Source organism: Bufo bufo, chromosome 4 (assembly GCF_905171765.1).
Source record: "Bufo bufo chromosome 4, aBufBuf1.1, whole genome shotgun sequence".
Taxonomy (NCBI): domain Eukaryota; kingdom Metazoa; phylum Chordata; class Amphibia; order Anura; family Bufonidae; genus Bufo; species Bufo bufo.
In genome coordinates this window covers 53,624,787-53,644,672 of record NC_053392.1, presented here as the reverse complement: position 1 = coordinate 53,644,672, position 19,886 = coordinate 53,624,787, and the positions used below count along the sequence as shown (strand labels likewise).

Sequence of the window (19,886 nt, the reverse complement as noted above, 5' to 3'; positions counted from 1 at the left end):
GACCCTTCCGATGTTACTTTCCCGAAGACATAGGATGCACATAGGTTATTACTACACAGATGCAGAACTCTATATTTATACATATTGAATCTAATTTGCCAAGTTGATGCTCAAACACTCAGACCGTCCAAGTCAGGTTGTAGAGTAGTCAGCTATAGACTGCACAGTACTATATACCTTGGTGTCATCTGCAAAAGTAGAAGCAGTGCTACTACCCCCATCCGCTATATCACTAATAAATAAGTTAAATAACAGAGGGGTCAGCCCTGGGTCTTGGGCTACACCACTTATAGCTTGGGACCATTCAGAATAGGAATTATTAACTACAACTCTATGGACATGGTCCTTCAGTCCTTTTCATATCCAATTACAAACTATACTGTCTAGGCCTAGAGACTAGTGTTGGGCGAGCAGTCTATAGTGTAGTGGTTAAGATTCTTGGCTGTAATGTAGAAGGTTGTGAGTTCAAATCCTGCCAGAAATTTTTCAGAAATAGAGGCAAAATAAGATTTAAATATACTGGGTGTCCCAAAGCACTGACTCCATATATTGACATAGCTATATATGGAGTCAGAGCAGGGACTCCTAAGCCGAACTAGAGTCTCAACACTCTCCCCTCTTCAGAGCAGGGGGTGCCTGGTTAAATTCTCAGGTTCTCCCATTGACTTCCATTGTGCTCGGGTGCTCTGTAGAGCACCCGAGCATCGCAAAGTGTTCTACTCGAGCACCAGAGCACACAAGCACTTTGGTGCTCGACCAACACTACTAGAGACCTTATTTTTGCGTGATTTATCGCATCATGGCTGATGTGTCCTTACTCGTTGAAGCTTTCAATTCACCGTAATGGCAATCACACTTGACTGGTGAGCAGAAATTTGACAAACTAACTTGTAGCAATAGTCCATTGAAATTTGACAAACTAACTTGTAGCAATAGTCCATTGCATGGCTATGTGCTTGATTTTATGCACCTGTTTGTGATGGATATAGATGAAGCCTATGAAGTTGATAAGTAGCAGGTGTGTCCACATACATTTTGGCCCTATATTGTGCATCCCATTGCTGTATATTTGAATTTGACCGTAACATCCCTTACTTCTATTACTTAGGTGTTGTTTTTTCCAATGGAGATAATTGGAAAGTGATGAGAAGATTTTCTCTCTCCACACTACGAGATTTTGGAATGGGCAAGAAAACTATAGAAAGCAGGATCAATGAGGAGGCTGAGTGTTTAATACAGAAGTTGAAATCATATAAAGGTGAGTAGTGAATACACTTTTATATTGTACATTTTGGGCCTGATACCTTTTGGTACTACATTTTTGACTACTTAGTCAATTTAATTATCTCTGTTATTAGTAATTACCTAATCCTAGGGTCCATTGTTTCCCAGATGATATGCACTCATCATTAATACATCAGGTTCTTCCCCAGGTCTATGATATTAATCATCTTTATTCATTTAGCTAATTTTCATAGAAATATATAATGGATCTTTCTTCAGCTATAGCTTCTCAGCTCCCTCTTCAAGCCGCTTCCTGCTTCTGACCATGAGGTCTGCAGAGCCCTGCTGTTTATAATGTCTCATGCAAGTGTCCTCAGTTCTGTCAGTACATACTTTAGGAACTTTTGCAAACAATGTTACATATTCCAAAAGGTCTTTAAAAGCATACGTATTACTCAAAAGTGATAATACACTTGGTCAGTAGATGAGACCAAATTTACATTGCACATAATTACAGTACCTTATATAGTGCGATGAATTTACAAAATAGGGCAGTCAGGGGCGTAGCTAGAAATGCATGGGCCCCATAGCAAAAAAAAATTATGGCCCCCCCCCCCCCTCTGTGCCATCCACAGATCCCCCCTCCCCTAAATAGTGCCATCCACAGATCCCCCCTCCCCTAAATAGTGCCATCCACAGATCCCCCCTCCCCTAAATAGTGCCATCCACAGATCCCCCTCCCCTAAATAGTGCCATTCACAGATCCCCCCTCCCCTAAATAGTGCCATCCACAGTTCCCCCTCCCCTAAATAGTGCCATACACAGATCCCCCTCCCCTAAATAGTGCCATCAACAGATCACCCCTCCCCTAAATAGTGCCATCCACAGATCCCCCTCCCCTAAACAGTGCCATACACAGATCCCCCTCCCCTAAATAGTGCCATCAACAGATCACCCCTCCCCTAAATAGTGCCATCCACAGATCCCCCTCCCCTAAACAGTGCCATACACAGATCCCTCTCCCCTAAATAGTGCCATCCACAGATCCCTCTCCCCTAAATAGTGCCATCCACAGATCCCTCTCCCCTAAATGGTGCCATCCACAGATCCCCCTCCCCTAAATAGTGCCATACACAGATCCCCCTCCCCTAAATAGTGCCATCAACAGATCCCCCCTCCCCTAAATAGTGCCATCCACAGATCCCCCCCTCCCCTAAATAGTGCCATCAACAGATCCCCCCTCCCCTAAATAGTGCCATCCACAGATCCCTCTCCCCTAAATAGTGCCATCCACAGATCCCTCTCCCCTAAATAGTGCCATCCACAGATCCCTCTCCCCTAAATAGTGCCATCCACAGATCCCCCCTCCCCTAAATAGTGCCATCCACAGTGCCATCCACACTCCCCTAAATAGTGCCATACACAGATCCCCCTCCCCTGAACAGTGCCATCCACAGTATCAGGTGCCTCTCTCTCCCCCCCCCCATGTGCCAGTATCAGGTGCCAACCCCCCCCCAGGTGCCAGTATCAGGTCAGGTGCCACCCCCCCTCCCCCCATGTGCCAGTATCAAGTGCCCCCCCCCCCCGCTCCCCCCATGGCAGTAACAGTCGGGTATTAAAAAAAAATAAACACTTCTACTTACCTCCATGTCAGCGATGCGATGCAGCCTCTTCCTGTGTCCCTCCCTGTATGTCCATATATGGAGTCACTGCTTGTATTTCAGAAAAGGTTTCTGCTGGGATTCGAACCCACGACCTTCTGTATCAGAGGCAGAGCACCTACCCTCAAGACCATAACAGCTGCCTTGCTGCTGACTGAAAAATAATGAAACTTCTACTGTTATAGCTGGCTAAGTGTACATCTATACACATAGCTGCTCATATATAGAGATATAGCAGAGCTGAGTGTGCTGGGATAGCTGTCATATAGAGATATAGCAGTGCTGGGTTTTTTCAGTCAGTTGCAATGCCTTCTTTATGGCTGTGAGGGTTAATGCTTTGCCTCTGATACACTGATACATTGGAGGTTGTGGGTTCGAATCCCAGACACATCAGGAGACTTTAGTATATACAGTAAGATTAGAGCACATTAGCGAGGGAACATTAAGACCGCTGCTGTGAAGGGGCCCTGAACAGTAAGACATCGATATTTAACTAACTTGAAAATAAACTGTCGGGCCCCGAAGCAGCTGCTTCCCCGGTAGTTACGCCACCTCCTGGCTGCCTGTGTGTAGTGTCTGTGTGTGTTAATAAAAAAATAAATAATAAAAAATAAATTTGAATGCGGTCGGACGGGCCCCCTAGTGGCGTAGGGCCCCATAGCCACTGCTATGGTTGCTATGGCGATCCCTACGCCACTGAGGGCAGTGCAGTAGATATCTCCAGTGCGGCCTCTGTAATGGTCATCACATCCTGCCCAAGATATATGACTCCAGAGTGTCAGTACATTGTCACGTCTGTCTATAGCATCATCATTATACATACTTGCCATGGTCTTAATACTCACAGGGTGTCTCACTCATATGAGTGCACATACATTTATTATTCCCTCATTCGGGTCTCAAAAATTCTTAATGGTACAGTACATTATAAATCACATATCATAATAACATAGTATATCAACATGGGTGCCAGTTACATGGCACATCTAAGTGCTGGGAGTTATATAGCATGTATAAACATAGCATAATAGTAATGCTGGAATGTTTTAGTAACAGTCCCCTTACATTTCAGCAGTTTAAGTACTGTAGGTGCTATTTTCACTGTAACAGGATCAACTATTAGGGTACCATATTTTGTTTTTCAAAAAAGAGGACACGCAACCCTCTTCTCAATCAGACCTCATATCAGACACCAAAGTATTGGCCCCCTATAACACTAACCCCCCCCCCACAAATCAGACCTCAGATCAGACCACAAAGTAATGGCCTCTATAACACCCCCCTCCCTCCATCCCATAAATCAGACCTCAGATCAGACAAAAATAAATAAAGGAAACTTACCTCTCCTGCTCCGGAAGGCATCTGCACCCTGGATATCCGGCGTGCTCCTCTTGCAGTTCTATACTGACCTCACGTCGTTCAGTGTGAAGTCACAGTGCATGCCTGTGTGCACTACTTCCTTGCGCTAAACACTGTCAGGACAGCACTGCGCAGTGGGGCACCCAGTGCAGAAGACCAGGGAGTGGTAATTAATAACAACCTGTAGAAGCGTTACACTCACCACTCCCCTGTATAGTCACTGACAGTAAAGAAAAAAATGCACAAATTAAAATAAAGTCTAAGTGTGCCTCCTCTTGAAAAAAAGAGGACATGTCAGGGGAAAAGAGGTCGTCAGGTCAGCCTAGACACTAGTCAGAGGCACTAAACACATTACATACAAACACTACTCAACAGCAATACACTACACATACTACATAAAAACACTACACACAGGCAATACTCTACACATACACACAATATTCACAGACACTTGCAATAGGTGACTCCCCCCAGGGCTCTACCATAACGGGCAACCCAGGTGTAGGAATGCCGAGTGGTATAGTGCAACCTAAAATGTCTCTTTATGTGTGTCACGGTGCTCTTACCTGGATACCGCTAGACCCCAGGCTTTGCCTCCGAAGCAAAAAATAGGGAGAATAATTGAGGGATTTGAAATAAAGATTGAGTCCAGACCTTGTAGGTAGTTGATCAGCAGCTTTACATGAATAAACGTTCATCAGAAACAGTCTTCAAGCTTTGTCTTGGTCCCAGCAGGCTTTAGCATTAAACTGGCAGGCAAACTACACTCTGCTATATCTTTCTCTCTGACTCTGCTGTATTGACAGGCTTGCTGTATAACTCAGCTTCTTCTGTATGCTGCACTCTCTGTAGTCTGGATCTAGATTATACCAGAGAATTTTCCTCCTGGTTCCTGAGGCTTCAAGCTTTGGCCTCCATGGCCAGCAGAGCTTAGGGTGCTCTGGCTGGCGTGGGCACGTCCAGCAGAGACGTGCCCCTGCACACCCTTCCCCTAGCAAAGGGTAAGCTAGACTGATTAGAACTTCTGCCTCACCCTTCCTGCAGGAAGTAGGACTTGCCCACCTCTCTCCAAAGGGGGGTTAGAATGGAATGGAAGGTTCCATTCTATCTAAATATAGCTCTGCCGTGTTTGATCCAGGCACATTACATGTGAACATAACAGTTGCATAACAAAATTGGAATGCACATTGTGGAGGACCTGGAATAAATACACAAGATGACATGAGGTTAGACCAATAAAGACAGTAGCAGGGTGTAGGAGTGGCAACACCACTCTGGGGTGTTGCACACTACACTACATATATGCACTATACACAGGCAATGCACTATACATACAGACACTACACATACAATATTGCATAAAAACACTACACACAGGCATTACACTGCACATACAGTACAAACACTATTCACAGACACTAAAAACATTACAGGCAAACAATACACACATTGGCCCTGATTTATCAAGTTCTGAGCTTACTACGCCAGCCTTTATAGAGCCTGCGCTGCTTGAGGAAGCATGTAGTTTATAATGAGGCTCAGATCCTTGTGCCAGAATGAAATCTGAGGCAGCAAAAGTCACAAATGCATTGGAAAATCGCATATCTGGTGGATTTGAAACCTTTCTACACCAAAAAGAGACATAAGGGGAATGATGAATTTTCCCAATTACATACAATACACTTTGAAAGTTTTCACACTCTTTCACTTTTTTAAAGTTTCATCATGTGGCGGCCTTGTGCTAAAATAAACAAAAATCAAATTTGCCCCAACCAATCTGCACTCAACACCCCATAATGAGAAAGTGAAAACAAACCTTTAGAAATATTAGCAAATTAATAATTTGATGATGGATGACTATTACTATTTAAATTACATTCAACGCTACTAAACTTACAGGAGAACACATCACCACATACATCTTACATCCAGTGATATCTTCTCTGATATCGATGTTCTTTATCCTCATGTTCTCCATTCGGACCAGACCGCCATGATTACTTCTTTCATCCATGTCTCATCTCATGCAGAGTTTGTGACACATACATTTTTGAATCAGACTTTTCCATCATCCTCTCCATCTTCTCAACATCCCATCCTGCCTCTCCCAATACTGTGCCTGCTGTGCTACACAATACTACACTGCAGAAACTGATAGTCCCCCTGAAAATAATAGTACTACACATATAATGTCTTCTTTAATAATTATAGCCACACAGTACCCTCAAAACTAACTGCGCCCAGCAAATAATGCACCTGACAGTAAGCGCTGTATACATAGTTTCTTCCAAAAATTGTTGTTTTAATCTGATACTGTTTCGGGTGACCTCACAGTAATAGTTCTCCCAAAAGTCCCACCAATAGCAATTATTCTCTCCAAGAGTGCTCTCATTAGTAATAGTGCCTCAATAGTAACAATGTCCCTATTGTGCCCCAGAGTAATAATGCCCCATAGAGCCCATAGTGGTAATAATGTTCCCCATAGTCCACCAGTAGTATTAAAGCCCACCATAATGTACCCCAGTAGTAATAATTTCTCCTATCATGCCACCAGTATTAGTAGTATCCAACAAAAGTAATAATGCCCACCTATGGTACCCCCAGTAATAATAAAGTCCACCATAGTGTCCCCCCTAGTAATAATGTAGTACATTTTATTTGGTCATTAGACCTTAAGCGTCTATTTACATGTGCTGCTAATTAAAACTTCACTTATTAAATAACACACTTATAACCACTATAACTTAACTAAAGAACTGTGAACCTTTTAAAATGTTCCAGTAGTTCTATGACAGGTATCTCTAGTGGATATTTCTATCAATAGTATAACAGATGTTGCTGTTTTTTGTGTTCACAGCAACTCATTAGCTGATTGCAACACTGTTGCTATAACCAGTTAGTGTGCGCTCCGGCTGGCTACATTTTGTTTCTATACTGTATAGCTTTGTTGGCAGACATCTATTCCTTTTTGCGGCTATCTGCTGGCTACTGGTTCTAAAAACACATACAAACCCACACCCTGCCTCCCGACATGTTTCGCCGGCAAACCGGCGTCTTCAGGGGATCGTGCAGGTATGTATGTTGGGGGCAGGGACCATCTTTTATAAGGTTGGTAGGTGATGTCACAATTGGACAACCTATAGAGCTTTACCTAACTCGCATTATTTCCCAGAATCGCTTATAGACCTGTCTCGATAGACTCACCCTTCTTCTATGTACCGCCCGTAATGTTGTGTTACACTAGCTTCTCGCCGGCTATTTAGTTCACCTTGGAACTTTGCGCATGCGCGTCGACTTAGAAAAACATTTCCCTGCTGTCGCTCACGCATGCACGCCGACTTAGAACCTTTCCCTTGTTACCATGCTGTTGCGCATGTCACGAGACTTTGTCCATGAAATTGGTATCAAAGCAGTAGAAACATTTCTCAACACTAAAGGAACACAGTTTCATGAGCACAATAAATTTGTCACTACACTCTTACGTTTTTTACTCACTCATAATTATTTTGTGTTTGACGGCAAATATTATTTACAAATTAACGGGACAGCAATGGGCACGATTTGCTAAGTTATTTTTGGGATGGTGGGAGGATCAACACGTTTTCACGGAGCACAACACAAAATACATGAATCATATTTTATTTTGGGGTTGGTACATTGATGACATTAAAATTTTTTGGGATGGCACTGAAACAGACTTTTCTAATTTCACAAGGAGTTGAAAACAATATAGGACTGGGATTCACCGCAGAGATACAAAAAGAGAGCCTCAACTTTCTTGATTAGAAAATTGCCTTAAAACCTGATGGCAGTATAATGACCGAGATATAGAGGAAATCCACTGCAACAAACAACTTCCTACATTGAGCAAGCTTCCACCCACCATTACTTAAGTCAGGTATCCCAGTCAGACAGTACCTTAGAGCCAAGCGAAACTGTACAGACGAATTAACCTTTGAAAAAGAAAGTAATACACTATATAACAGATGTTTAGCTAGAGGGTACCCCAAGAAAGTACTCAATCGTGCATATAGTAGAGCTAAAAATACAGAGAGGAATAGTCTACTTTAGGAAAAAAGCAAGAGAGAAGATAAGAAATTAATACGCTGCATAGGAACATACGACGTGCAGCATCAAACCATTTATAAGATTCTAAAACGTCATTGGCATGTCCTGCGAGCGGATGGGGATCTGAAATAAGTCATCCTAGTAACTCCATCAATTACGTACAGGAGAGGAAAAAAACTTGAAAGAAATGTTGGTACATAGCCATTTTCAAAAACAAACAAAGAACAGAAACGTGGATGGCGGTGAAGGGATCATACCCCTTTGGTTGCTGTACCTTCTGTAAGTATATGACCCCTAAAAAAGAGTTTATTAATCCAATTGATGGAAAAAAGTATACTGTCAGAGAATATATAAACTGTAAGACCACAGCTGTAGTCTATGCTATTCAATGTGAGTGTCCCAAACTGTATATTGGGAAGACAGTTCAAGAATTGAGGAGACACATATCTAGATACTTCAGCAATCTGAACACCCAGGAAGAAACGCCACTCTCCAAACATTTAAAAAAAACTACCATAGAGAGAACCCTTCAGGTCTTAAAATATGGGGTATACAAATTTTTTTAACTGGTCCAAGAAAGGGTGATATTGATAGACTACAACAGCAGGAAACCAAGTGGATTTATCGCCTACATTCCCTATCACCATTGGGAATAAATGAAGGCTTCACATACGCATCATTCTTGTAACAGTATGAAAAATGATAGGACCCCCTCGCATCCGGCACAATGCAGAACAAATACAGACAAAATACGAAATAAATTCTGTCAACTGTGAAGAAAATTTCAAAGAAAAAAGAAAAATGTGGATAAAAAAACAATGACCAATACAATGGAGCAAAAACAATAACTTAAATAAAGAATGTAAGAAGAATTAAAGCGAAAAAATCTAAATTAGAAAAAAGGATGTAGTATAGGATGATCCCAAGAGTAGGAACACAAATATAAAAAAATATATATATAAAACATCTATAAATCCTTTCCTAAGTAAAAATTGTTCTACAAAGGAAAATATTCAAAATTGAGGAGAAAAGTATGAGATAATTGAGTAAAAAATAATTGATGATAAAAGTATAAAAAGCATAATTGCTAATAACAACCTATAGGGATTAGTGATGAGCGGCAGGGGCTATATTCGAATTCGCGATATTTCAGGAATATTTTGTAGAATATTCGTCATATATTCGTGATTTTCGAGAATTCAAGATTATTTTATTGAATGCGATAAATCGGAAATGTAAAAATCGCGTAATGCAAATTCGTAACATGAAATACAGGCGTGGGTCACTTTGGCTACATTTTTCAAGCTGGTATAAGTTTCCTGAGACTGAAGAAAATGGTTGACACGGCAGAACATTAGAATAGCTTTATCTGCAGATAGAGTCAAGTGCTCCAATATATTCACGATTGCACTAATCGGCAGTGATTAGAATATTTTTTCGCACTACGTGCAACTTCCCATTTAGCAGGTCTGACTACAGATTACTGATTGGTGCACTAAGTATTGTTGTGAACTTGACATTGCTTCCTTCTCATTGGCCCACAAGCAAGAAGCAGAGAGGACTCATGTGTTCAGATGGAAGAAAATGCAGAATATTTGATATAACAAATATATAGCACTATATTCTAAATATTCGTGAGTTCTCGAAGTGGCGATATTCGCGATAAAAATTTGCTATTCGAATATTTGTGCTCAACACTAATAGGGAGCAAAAATGACATTAATTAATCACCCATCTCATGACCCTCTAATCTTGTCTATGAAGCAAAAACTTGAGACCACCGTTTAAGCGGGAAAATTAATATTAAATCAAACAATTATCAGACATGATCTTTAGGGATGTATATAATTTATTGCAGAATTATTTATTACATTATAAATTTATTAAAATATAAAATTAGATCTGTAAAAAAATTTCGAAATATATAACACATGATAATTGGTTGAGATATCAAGCAGTAAGAATAAATACATGAATAATATAAAAGTGTAAATCCATAATATTGATAAGTGGAGCACTAATAATCAGCATTAGATATATCAATTCGAAAAAATATACATAAATGATTAAGAAGTTAAAAATATGATGAAATATAATAAATTAAAAATCATAAGCCTAATAAATACAAGCCCTACAGCACAAAGTAAAATAAAATAAAATACAAGGGGGATATCATAGACAGCTTGAGGAATAGTGGGTTGATAGCCCTATTAGCAGACAAGATAAGGATCATGGACTAAGTCTCGTGACATGCGCAACAGTATGTTAACAAGGAAAATGTTCTAAATTGGCGCGCATGCACGAACGACAGTAAAGAAAAGGTTTTCTAAGTCGGCGCGCATGTGCGAAGTTCCGAGGTGAATGAAATAGCCGGTGAGAAGCTAGTGTAACGCAACATTACGAGCGGTACATAGAAGAAGGGTGAGCCTATCGAGACAGGTCTATTAGCGATTCTGGGAAATAATGAGAGTTAGGTAAAGCCCTAAAGGTTGTCCACTTGTGACATCACCTACTAACCTTATAAAAGATGGTCCCTGCCCCCAACATACATACCTGCACGATCCCCTGAAGATGCAGGTTTGCCGGCGAAACATGTTGGGAGGCAGGGTGTGCGTCTGTATGTGTTTTAAGTTATAGTGGTAATAAGTGTGTTATTTAACCACCTCCGGACCGCTGTACGCAGATTCGCGTTCCGGAGGTGGCAGCGCTGCGCACAATCACGCATATACGCGTCATGTCGCGAGACGCGAGATTTCGCTCCAAGCCGGCCCGCGCATGCGCATCGCGGGCCGGCAAAATTCAAAGAAGAAGTTCGTCACCAGCCTGCCAGCAACGATCATTGGCTGGCAGGCTGGCGATTTTTAAAAAATCCAATCAAAAGTCATATAACAGATCATATTAGTAAATATGATCTGTTATATGGCTTCTCTGCTCCTCTGCTGGTCCTTTTCGTCGGTTGGATCCAGCAGAGAAGCAGACATCACTGTAAGTACACCAAACACTTCACTGTAGCCCCTGATCACCCCCCTGCACCCCAATTAACCCTTTGATCACCCCTTTGATCGCCCCTGTCAATCACCAGTGAAAGGAAAAAAAGTGATCAGTGTAAACTGTCACTTTTTTTTTTTCACTAGTATTGGCTGTTAGGTTTTAGGGATAGTTTAGGCCCCTTGGTTAGGTAGTTAACGTGAGTTAGCGCCCAGCCCACCGCACCGCAGTCACTTTTATTCGCTGAATAGCGTATCGCTAATCAGCATTTGTACTTTTATAGTATCTGTAAGTGATCAAAACTGATCACGGTCAGATCTATAATAGTATTAGTGTCACTTTAGTTCGCCCTCCACCCAAAACGCAGTGTTTGCCCGATCAGGCCTGATCGGTCGCCCACACGTGCGTTCACTCACGCCCGCCCCACCGCAGTGACAAAAAATATATATTTTTTGATCACTGCACATTCATTTTACACGCACTGCGGCGATAAAAAAATCAGTTTTGATATTTTTAATCAACCGCAGCGGCCTCCGGTACTTCGCTAGCCTCCCCTTTGTAAGACAGGCTTGCTTTTTTTCTTGGGTAGTCTCAGGGAATACCCCTAAATTTAGTAGTCCAAAATGTCAAACAGGGGGTATTCTTCTGAAGAGGCCTACAGGATTCTGACCCAGTCGGATGAGGAGTGGGAACCCTCATCTGATGAATCTAGCGGGTCAGAATATGAACCTGTGGAAAGCAGTGGCTCTCTGACCCAAAGTTCGGACGAGGAGGTGGAGGTCCCTGGCAGCACCAGGCGTACCCGGCCCCGTGTCGCTAGACCACAGGTTATGCAGGATCCGCTTCAAGAGCAGCAGAGTGGGGCTGTCGCTGCCGGATCACGTGGTGAGGCATACACCAGCAGCGCAGCCCTCCCTGGACCTAGTACCAGCACTGCCGTACAACATGGTGACGTGGCGAGCACCAGAAGGGCAGTTGAAGCTGGTACGGTGGCACGTGCACTAGTTACCCCGTCGCAGCCACCGCACAGACAGGCCCGTAGAGCCCCTAGAATCCCTGAGGTGCTGGCAAACCCTGATTGGAAGTCACCAACTTCAGCCGCACCTGTAGTTCCCCCTTTCACCGCCCAGTCTGGGGTTCGGGTTGAGACGGCTCAAATCGGTTCGGCCCTGGGATTTTTTGAGCTGTTCTTGACTGCGGAGCTCTTGGACTTAGTCGTGGCAGAGACCAACCAGTATGCCACACAATTTATATCCGCCAACCCGGGAAGCTTTTATGCCCAGCCTTTCCGGTGGAAACCAGTCCAAGTTTCCGAACTTAAAATTTTTTTGGGCCTTCTCCTCAACATGGGCCTGACAAAAAAGCATGAATTGCGGTCATATTGGTCAACGCACCCGATTCATCACATGCCCATGTTCTCTGCTGCTATGTCCAGGGCACGATTTGAGGCCATCCTCCGTTTCCTGCATTTTAGCGACAACACCACCTCCCGTCCCAGAGGCCACCCAGCTTTTGACCGGCTCCACAAAATTCGGCCCCTCATAGACCATTTCAACCAGAAATTTGCAGATTTGTATACCCCCGAGCAAAACATCTGCGTAGACGAGTCCCTAATACATTTTACCGGGCGCCTTGGCTTCAAACAGTACATCCCAAGCAAGCGTGCCCGGTATGGGGTCAAATTGTATAAGCTCTGTGAAAGGGCCACAGGCTATACCCACAAATTTCGGATCTATGAGGGAAAAGATCAGACCCTGGAGCCGGTCGGTTGCCCTGACTACCTGGGGAGCAGTGGGAAGACAGTCTGGGACTTGGTGTCACCCTTTTTCGGCAAGGGGTACCATCTTTATGTGGACAATTTTTACACAAGTGTGGCCCTCTTTAGGCATTTGTTTCTAGAACGGATTTGCGCCTGTGGCACCGCGCGAACTAGTCGCGTGGGCTTCCCCCAACGGCTTGTAACCACCCGTCTTGCAAGGGGGGAGAGGGCTGCCTTGTGTAACGAAGAACTGTTCGCGGTGAAATGGAGAGACAAGCGTGACGTTTACATGCTCTCCTCCATTCACGCAGACACGACAATCCAAATTGAGCGAGCAACCCGTGTCATTGAAAAGCCCCTCTGTGTCCACGACTATAATGCGCTCATGGGAGGGGTGGACTTCAATGACCAGATGTTGTCTCCGTATTTAGTTTCCCGCAGAACCAGACGCTGGTATAAGAAGGTGTCTGTATATTTAATTCAATTGGCGCTGTACAATAGTTTTGTTCTCTACAGTAAGGCTGGGAGAACACGATCTTTCCTCAAATTCCAGGAAGAGATCATCGAGAACCTCCTTTACCCAGGAGGTTCCGTGGCCCCATCCACCAGTGTAGTTAGCCGTCTACACGAGCGACATTTCCCCAGTGTCGTTCCTGGTACCTAAACCCAACCGTCACCCCGAAAAAGATGTCGTGTCTGTAGCAGGAGTGGAATAAGGCGTGACACCCGCTATTTCTGTCCTGACTGTCCTGACCACCCTGCCCTATGTTTTGGTGAGTGTTTCCGGAAGTACCACACACAGGTACACCTAGCATAGGGATTGCATCTCACAGGACAGGCACACAGGGCTATTAGGGCCCTTTTACTCTCAGCTGCTGCAAACCTCTCCTTTCACCTGGGATAAAGTGCATAACGTACTTCGCCACATCTTTGGGCGATTTGCGCTTTGCACATTGTCCCATGGGGAAGGAGAGGTTTGTTCTATAAAGGTAAAATAAACTAAACAAAAAAAAATTTACCGGTAAGTAAAAAAGTTAAAAAAGTTAAAAAAAGTTAATATGTTCTGTTCTAAAGTTAATAAAGTTATTGCTTTGCGGCCTGGTTTTTTCTTTTTTGTTTAGTTTTTTTTACCTTTCAGGTGGACCAACCGATCGACTAGCTGCAGCACTGATGTGCATTCGGACAGAAGCATTGCGCTGCTGTCAGATTACACGCAAGTCGGTGTATGCGACGCTGCAAGACGAGATTTCTCCTCTGCAGTAAAAGATATGTTTGCCGAGGCATATGAGCTGAGGAGGTGGCGGTGTTCATATACTTTGGCAAACACTTTGTATATATAAAAAAAAAAATCCCGGCAATGATTTATTCATCCACATCGATTGATGTGAATGGAGAAATCTGGTTTGCCAGGGCATACGAGCTGAAGTGGGTATGGATGTTGGGCGGAACTCCTATGTCCTGGCAGACGCCTTTCCCCTCCTTTTTCTTTTTTTGGCAGAGATTTTTTCATCCACATTGATCGATGCGAATGAAGAAATCTGTGCTGTTCATTTTTTTCTTTCAGCCCGAGGCTGAACGGAAAAAAAAAATCTCATTACCCGTATGCTCAATATAAGGAGAATAGCAGAAACTCCTAATGCTGGGCATACATGTAATGATTGCGGAGACCCTCAAATGCCAGGGCAGTACAAACACCCCACAAATAACACCATTTTGGAAAGAAGACAACCCAAGGTATTCGCTGAGGGGCATATTGAGTCCATGAAAGATTGAAATTTTTGTCCCAAGTTAGCGGAAAGGGAGACTTTGTGAGAACAAAATCGAAAAAATCAATTTCCGCTAACTTGTGCCCAAATTTTTTTTTTTCAATGAACTCGCCATGCCCCTCATTGAATACCTTGGGGTGTCTTCTTTCCAAAATGGGGTCACATGTGGGGTATTTATACTGCCCTGGCATTTTAGGGGCCCCAAAGCGTGAGAAGAAGTCTGGTATCCAAATGTCTAAAAATGCCCTCCTAAAAGGAATTTGGGCCCCTTTGCCCACCTAGGCTGCAAAAAAGTGTCACACATCTGGTATCTCTGTATTCAGGAGAAGTTGAGGAATGTGTTTTGGGGTGTCTTTTTACATATACCCATGCTGGGTGAGATAAATATCTTGGTCAAATGCCAACTATGTATAAAAAAATGGGAAAAGTTGTCTTTTGCCAAGATATTTCTCTCACCCAGCATGGGTATATGTAAAATGACACCACAAAACACATTCCCCACCTTCTCCTGAGTACGGAGATACCAGATGTGTGACACTTTTTTGCAGCCTAGGTGGGCAAAGGGGCCCACATTCCAAAGAGCACCTTTCGGATTTCACAGGTCATTTACCTACTTACCACACATTAGGGCCCCTGGAAAATGCCAGGGCAGTATAACTACCCCACAAGTGACCCCATTTTGGAAAGAAGACACCCCAAGGTATTCCGTGAGGGGCATGGCAAGTTCCTGGAATTTTTTATTTTTTGTCACAAGTTAGTGGAAAATGATGATTTTTTTTTATTTATTTTTTTTCCATACAAAGTCTCATATTCCACTAACTTGTGACAAAAAATAAAAACTTCCATGAACTCACTATGCCCATCAGCGAATACCTTGGGGTCTCTTCTTTCCAAAATGGGGTCACTTGTGGGGTAGTTATACTGCCCTGGCATTCTAGGGGCCCAAATGTGTGGTAAGGAGTTTGAAATCAAATTCTGTAAAAAATGACCTGTGAAATCCGAAAGGTGCTCTTTGGAATATGGGCCCCTTTGCCCACCTAGGCTGCAAAAAAGTGTCACACATCTGGTATCTCCGTACTCAGGCGAAGGTGGGGAATGTGTTTTGGGGTGTCATTTTACATATACCCATGCTGGGTGAGAGAAATATCTTGGCAAAAGACAACTTTTCCCATTTTTTTATACAAAGTTGGCATTTGACCAAGATATTTATCTCACCCAGCATGGGTATATGTAAAAAGACACCCCAAAACACATTCCTCAACTTCTCCTGAGTACGGAGATACCAGATGTGTGACACTTTTTTGCAGCCTAGGTGGGCAAAGGGGCCCACATTCCAAAGAGCACCTTTCGGATTTCACAGGTCATTTTTTACAGAATTTGATTTCAAACTCCTTACCACACATTTGGGCCCCTAGAATGCCAGGGCAGTATAACTACCCCACAAGTGACCCCATTTTGGAAAGAAGAGACCCCAAGGTATTCGCTGATGGGCATAGTGAGTTCATGGAAGTTTTTATTTTTTGTCACAAGTTAGTGGAATATGAGACTTTGTATGAAAAAAAAAAAAAAAATCATCATTTTCCACTAACTTGTGACAAGAAATAAAAAATTCTAGGAACTCGCCATGCCCCTCACGGAATACCTTGGGGTGTCTTCTTTCCAAAATGGGGTCACTTGTGGGGTAGTTATACTGCCCTGGCATTCTAGGGGCCCAAATGTGTGGTAAGGAGTTTGAAATCAAATTCTGTAAAAAATGACCTGTGAAATCCGAAAGGTGCTCTTTGGAATATGGGCCCCTTTGCCCACCTAGGCTGCAAAAAAGTGTCACACATCTGGTATCTCCGTATTCAGGCGAAGGTGGGGAATGTGTTTTGGGGTGTCATTTTACATATACCCATGCTGGGTGAGAGAAATATCTTGGCAAAAGACAACTTTTCCCATTTTTTTATACAAAGTTGGCATTTGACCAAGATATTTATCTCACCCAGCATGGGTATATGCAAAAAGACACCCCAAAACACATTCCTCAACTTCTCCTGAGTACGGAGATACCAGATGTGTGACACTTTTTTGCAGCCTAGGTGGGCAAAGGGGCCCACATTCCAAAGAGCACCTTTCGGATTTCACAGGTCATTTTTTTACTGAATTTGATTTCAAACTCCTTACCACACATTTGGGCCCCTAGAATGCCAGGGCAGTATAACTACCCCACAAGTGACCCCATTTTAGAAAGAAGAGACCCCAAGGTATTCGCTGATGGGCATAGTGAGTTCATGGAAGTTTTTATTTTTTGTCACAAGTTAGTGGAATATGAGACTTTGTATGAAAAAAAAAAAAAATCATCATTTTCCACTAACTTGTGACAAGAAATAAAAAATTCGAGGAACTCGCCATGCCCCTCACGGAATACCTTGGGGTGTCTTCTTTCCAAAATGGGGTCACTTGTGGGGTAGTTATACTGCCCTGGCATTCTAGGGGCCCAAATGTGTGGTAAGGAGTTTGAAATCAAATTCTGTAAAAAATGACCTGTGAAATCCGAAAGGTGCTCTTTGGAATATGGGCCCCTTTGCCCACCTAGGCTGCAAAAAAGTGTCACACATCTGGTATCTCCGTACTCAGGAGAAGGTGGGGAATGTGTTTTGGGGTGTCATTTTACATATACCCATGCTGGGTGAGAGAAATATCTTGGCAAAAGACAACTTTTCCAATTTTTTTATACAAAGTTGGCATTTGACCAAGATATTTATCTCACCCAGCATGGGTATATGCAAAAAGACACCCCAAAACACATTCCTCAACTTCTCCTGAGTACGGAGATACCAGATGTGTGACACTTTTTTGCAGCCTAGGTGGGCAAAGGGGCCCACATTCCAAAGAGCACCTTTCGGATTTCACAGGTCATTTTTTACTGAATTTGATTTCAAACTCCTTACCACACATTTGGGCCCCTAGAATGCCAGGGCAGTATAACTACCCCACAAGTGACCCCATTTTGGAAAGAAGAGACCCCAAGGTATTCGCTGATGGGCATAGTGAGTTCATGGAAGTTTTTATTTTTTGTCACAAGTTAGTGGAATATGAGACTTTGTATAAAAAAAAAAAAAAAAAATCATCATTTTCCACTAACTTGTGACAAGAAATAAAAAATTCTAGGAACTCGCCATGCCCCTCACGGAATACCTTGGGGTGTCTTCTTTCCAAAATGGGGTCACTTGTGGGGTAGTTATACTGCCCTGGCATTCTAGGGGCCCAAATGTGTGGTAAGGAGTTTGAAATCAAATTCTGTAAAAAATGACCTGTGAAATCCGAAAGGTGCTCTTTGGAATATGGGCCCCTTTGCCCACCTAGGCTGCAAAAAAGTGTCACACATCTGGTATCTCCGTACTCAGGAGAAGGTGGGGAATGTGTTTTGGGGTGTCATTTTACATATACCCATGCTGGGTGAGAGAAATATCTTGGCAAAAGACAACTTTTCCAATTTTTTTATACAAAGTTGGCATTTGACCAAGATATTTATCTCACCCAGCATGGGTATATGCAAAAAGACACCCCAAAACACATTCCTCAACTTCTCCTGAGTACGGAGATACCAGATGTGTGACACTTTTTTGCAGCCTAGGTGGGCAAAGGGGCCCATATTCCAAAGAGCACCTTTCGGATTTCACAAGTCATTTTTTACTGAATTTGATTTCAAACTCCTTACCACACATTTGGGCCCCTAGAATGCCAGGGCAGTATAACTACCCCACAAGTGACCCCATTTTGGAAAGAAGAGACCCCAAGGTATTCGCTGATGGGCATAGTGAGTTCATGGAAGTTTTTATTTTTTGTCACAAGTTAGTGGAATATGAGACTTTGTAAGAAAAAAAAAAAAAAAAATCATCATTTTTCGCTAACTTGTGACAAAAAATAAAAAGTTCTATGAACTCACTATGCCCATCAGCGAATACCTTAGGGTGTCTACTTTCCGAAATGGGGTCATTTGTGGGGTGTTTGTACTGTCTGGGCATTGTAGAACCTCAGGAAACATGACAGGTGCTCAGAAAGTCAGAGCTGCTTCAAAAAGCGGAAATTCACATTTTTGTACCATAGTTTGTAAACGCTATAACTTTTACCCAAACCATTTTTTTTTTACCCAAACATTTTTTTTTTATCAAAGACATGTAGAACAATAAATTTAGAGCAAAATTTATATATGGATCTCGTTTTTTTTGCAAAATTTTACAACTGAAAGTGAAAAATGTCATTTTTTTGCAAAAAAATCGTTAAATTTCGATTAATAACAAAAAAAGTAAAAATGTCAGCAGCAAAGAAATACCACCAAATGAAAGCTCTATTAGTGAGAAGAAAAGGAGGTAAAATTCATTTGGGTGGTAAGTTGCATGACCGAGCAATAAACGGTGAAAGTAGTGTAGGTCAGAAGTGTAAAAAGTGGCCTGGTCTTTCAGGGTGTTTAAGCACTGGGGGCTGAGGTGGTTAAAGAGAACAGAATAAAAGTGAAGATTTAATTTGCAGCACATGTAAAGAGACGCTTAAGGTCCAATGACCAAATGAAATGTACTACAGATAATGTAAACGTCCCACATGTGCTGTGAGGTCTATATATAAAAAAAATATTGTAATTATATAGCCCCCTACTAATAAAGCCCACCACAGTGCCCTTCAGTAGTTATAAAGCCCACCATAATACCCCTAGTAGTATTAAAGCCCCAACATTGTGTCCCACTAGTAAATATGCCCTAAGAGTGCCCCCAGTAGTACTAATACCAACAAAAGAGCCCCCTAATAGTGCTAAATTCCCATAGTATGCCTCAGAAGCTGTAATGCCTGCCTATATTGCCCCCAGTAGTACTCATTTTACCACAACTAGTAATAAAGACACTATGATGTGTCCCAGTAAAAAAAAAACAAAAAAAAAACGAGAGTCACCTGTAGTACTAATGTCCCCATAGTGTCCCCCAGTTAAATCAAAATAACCAACACAAATACACACCTCCATGTTGCTGTCTGCAATGTGATGCAGGATACAGACCTGCTGCTTGCATACGATCCTGAAGATGA

The 19,886-nt window shown here is 42.5% G+C and overlaps 1 protein-coding gene across 1 annotated transcript in view; it reads left to right on the top strand.

The window, feature by feature from the left end:
* The window catches only part of LOC120997243 (cytochrome P450 2K4-like), a 113,345-nt gene that overhangs the window by 38,005 nt on the left and 55,454 nt on the right, over positions 1 to 19,886 (top strand). The window contains exon 4 of the mRNA XM_040427247.1: positions 1,109 to 1,258. Coding sequence (XP_040283181.1) covers positions 1,109 to 1,258 — 150 coding nt within the window. The remainder of the gene's footprint in view (positions 1 to 1,108; positions 1,259 to 19,886) is intronic.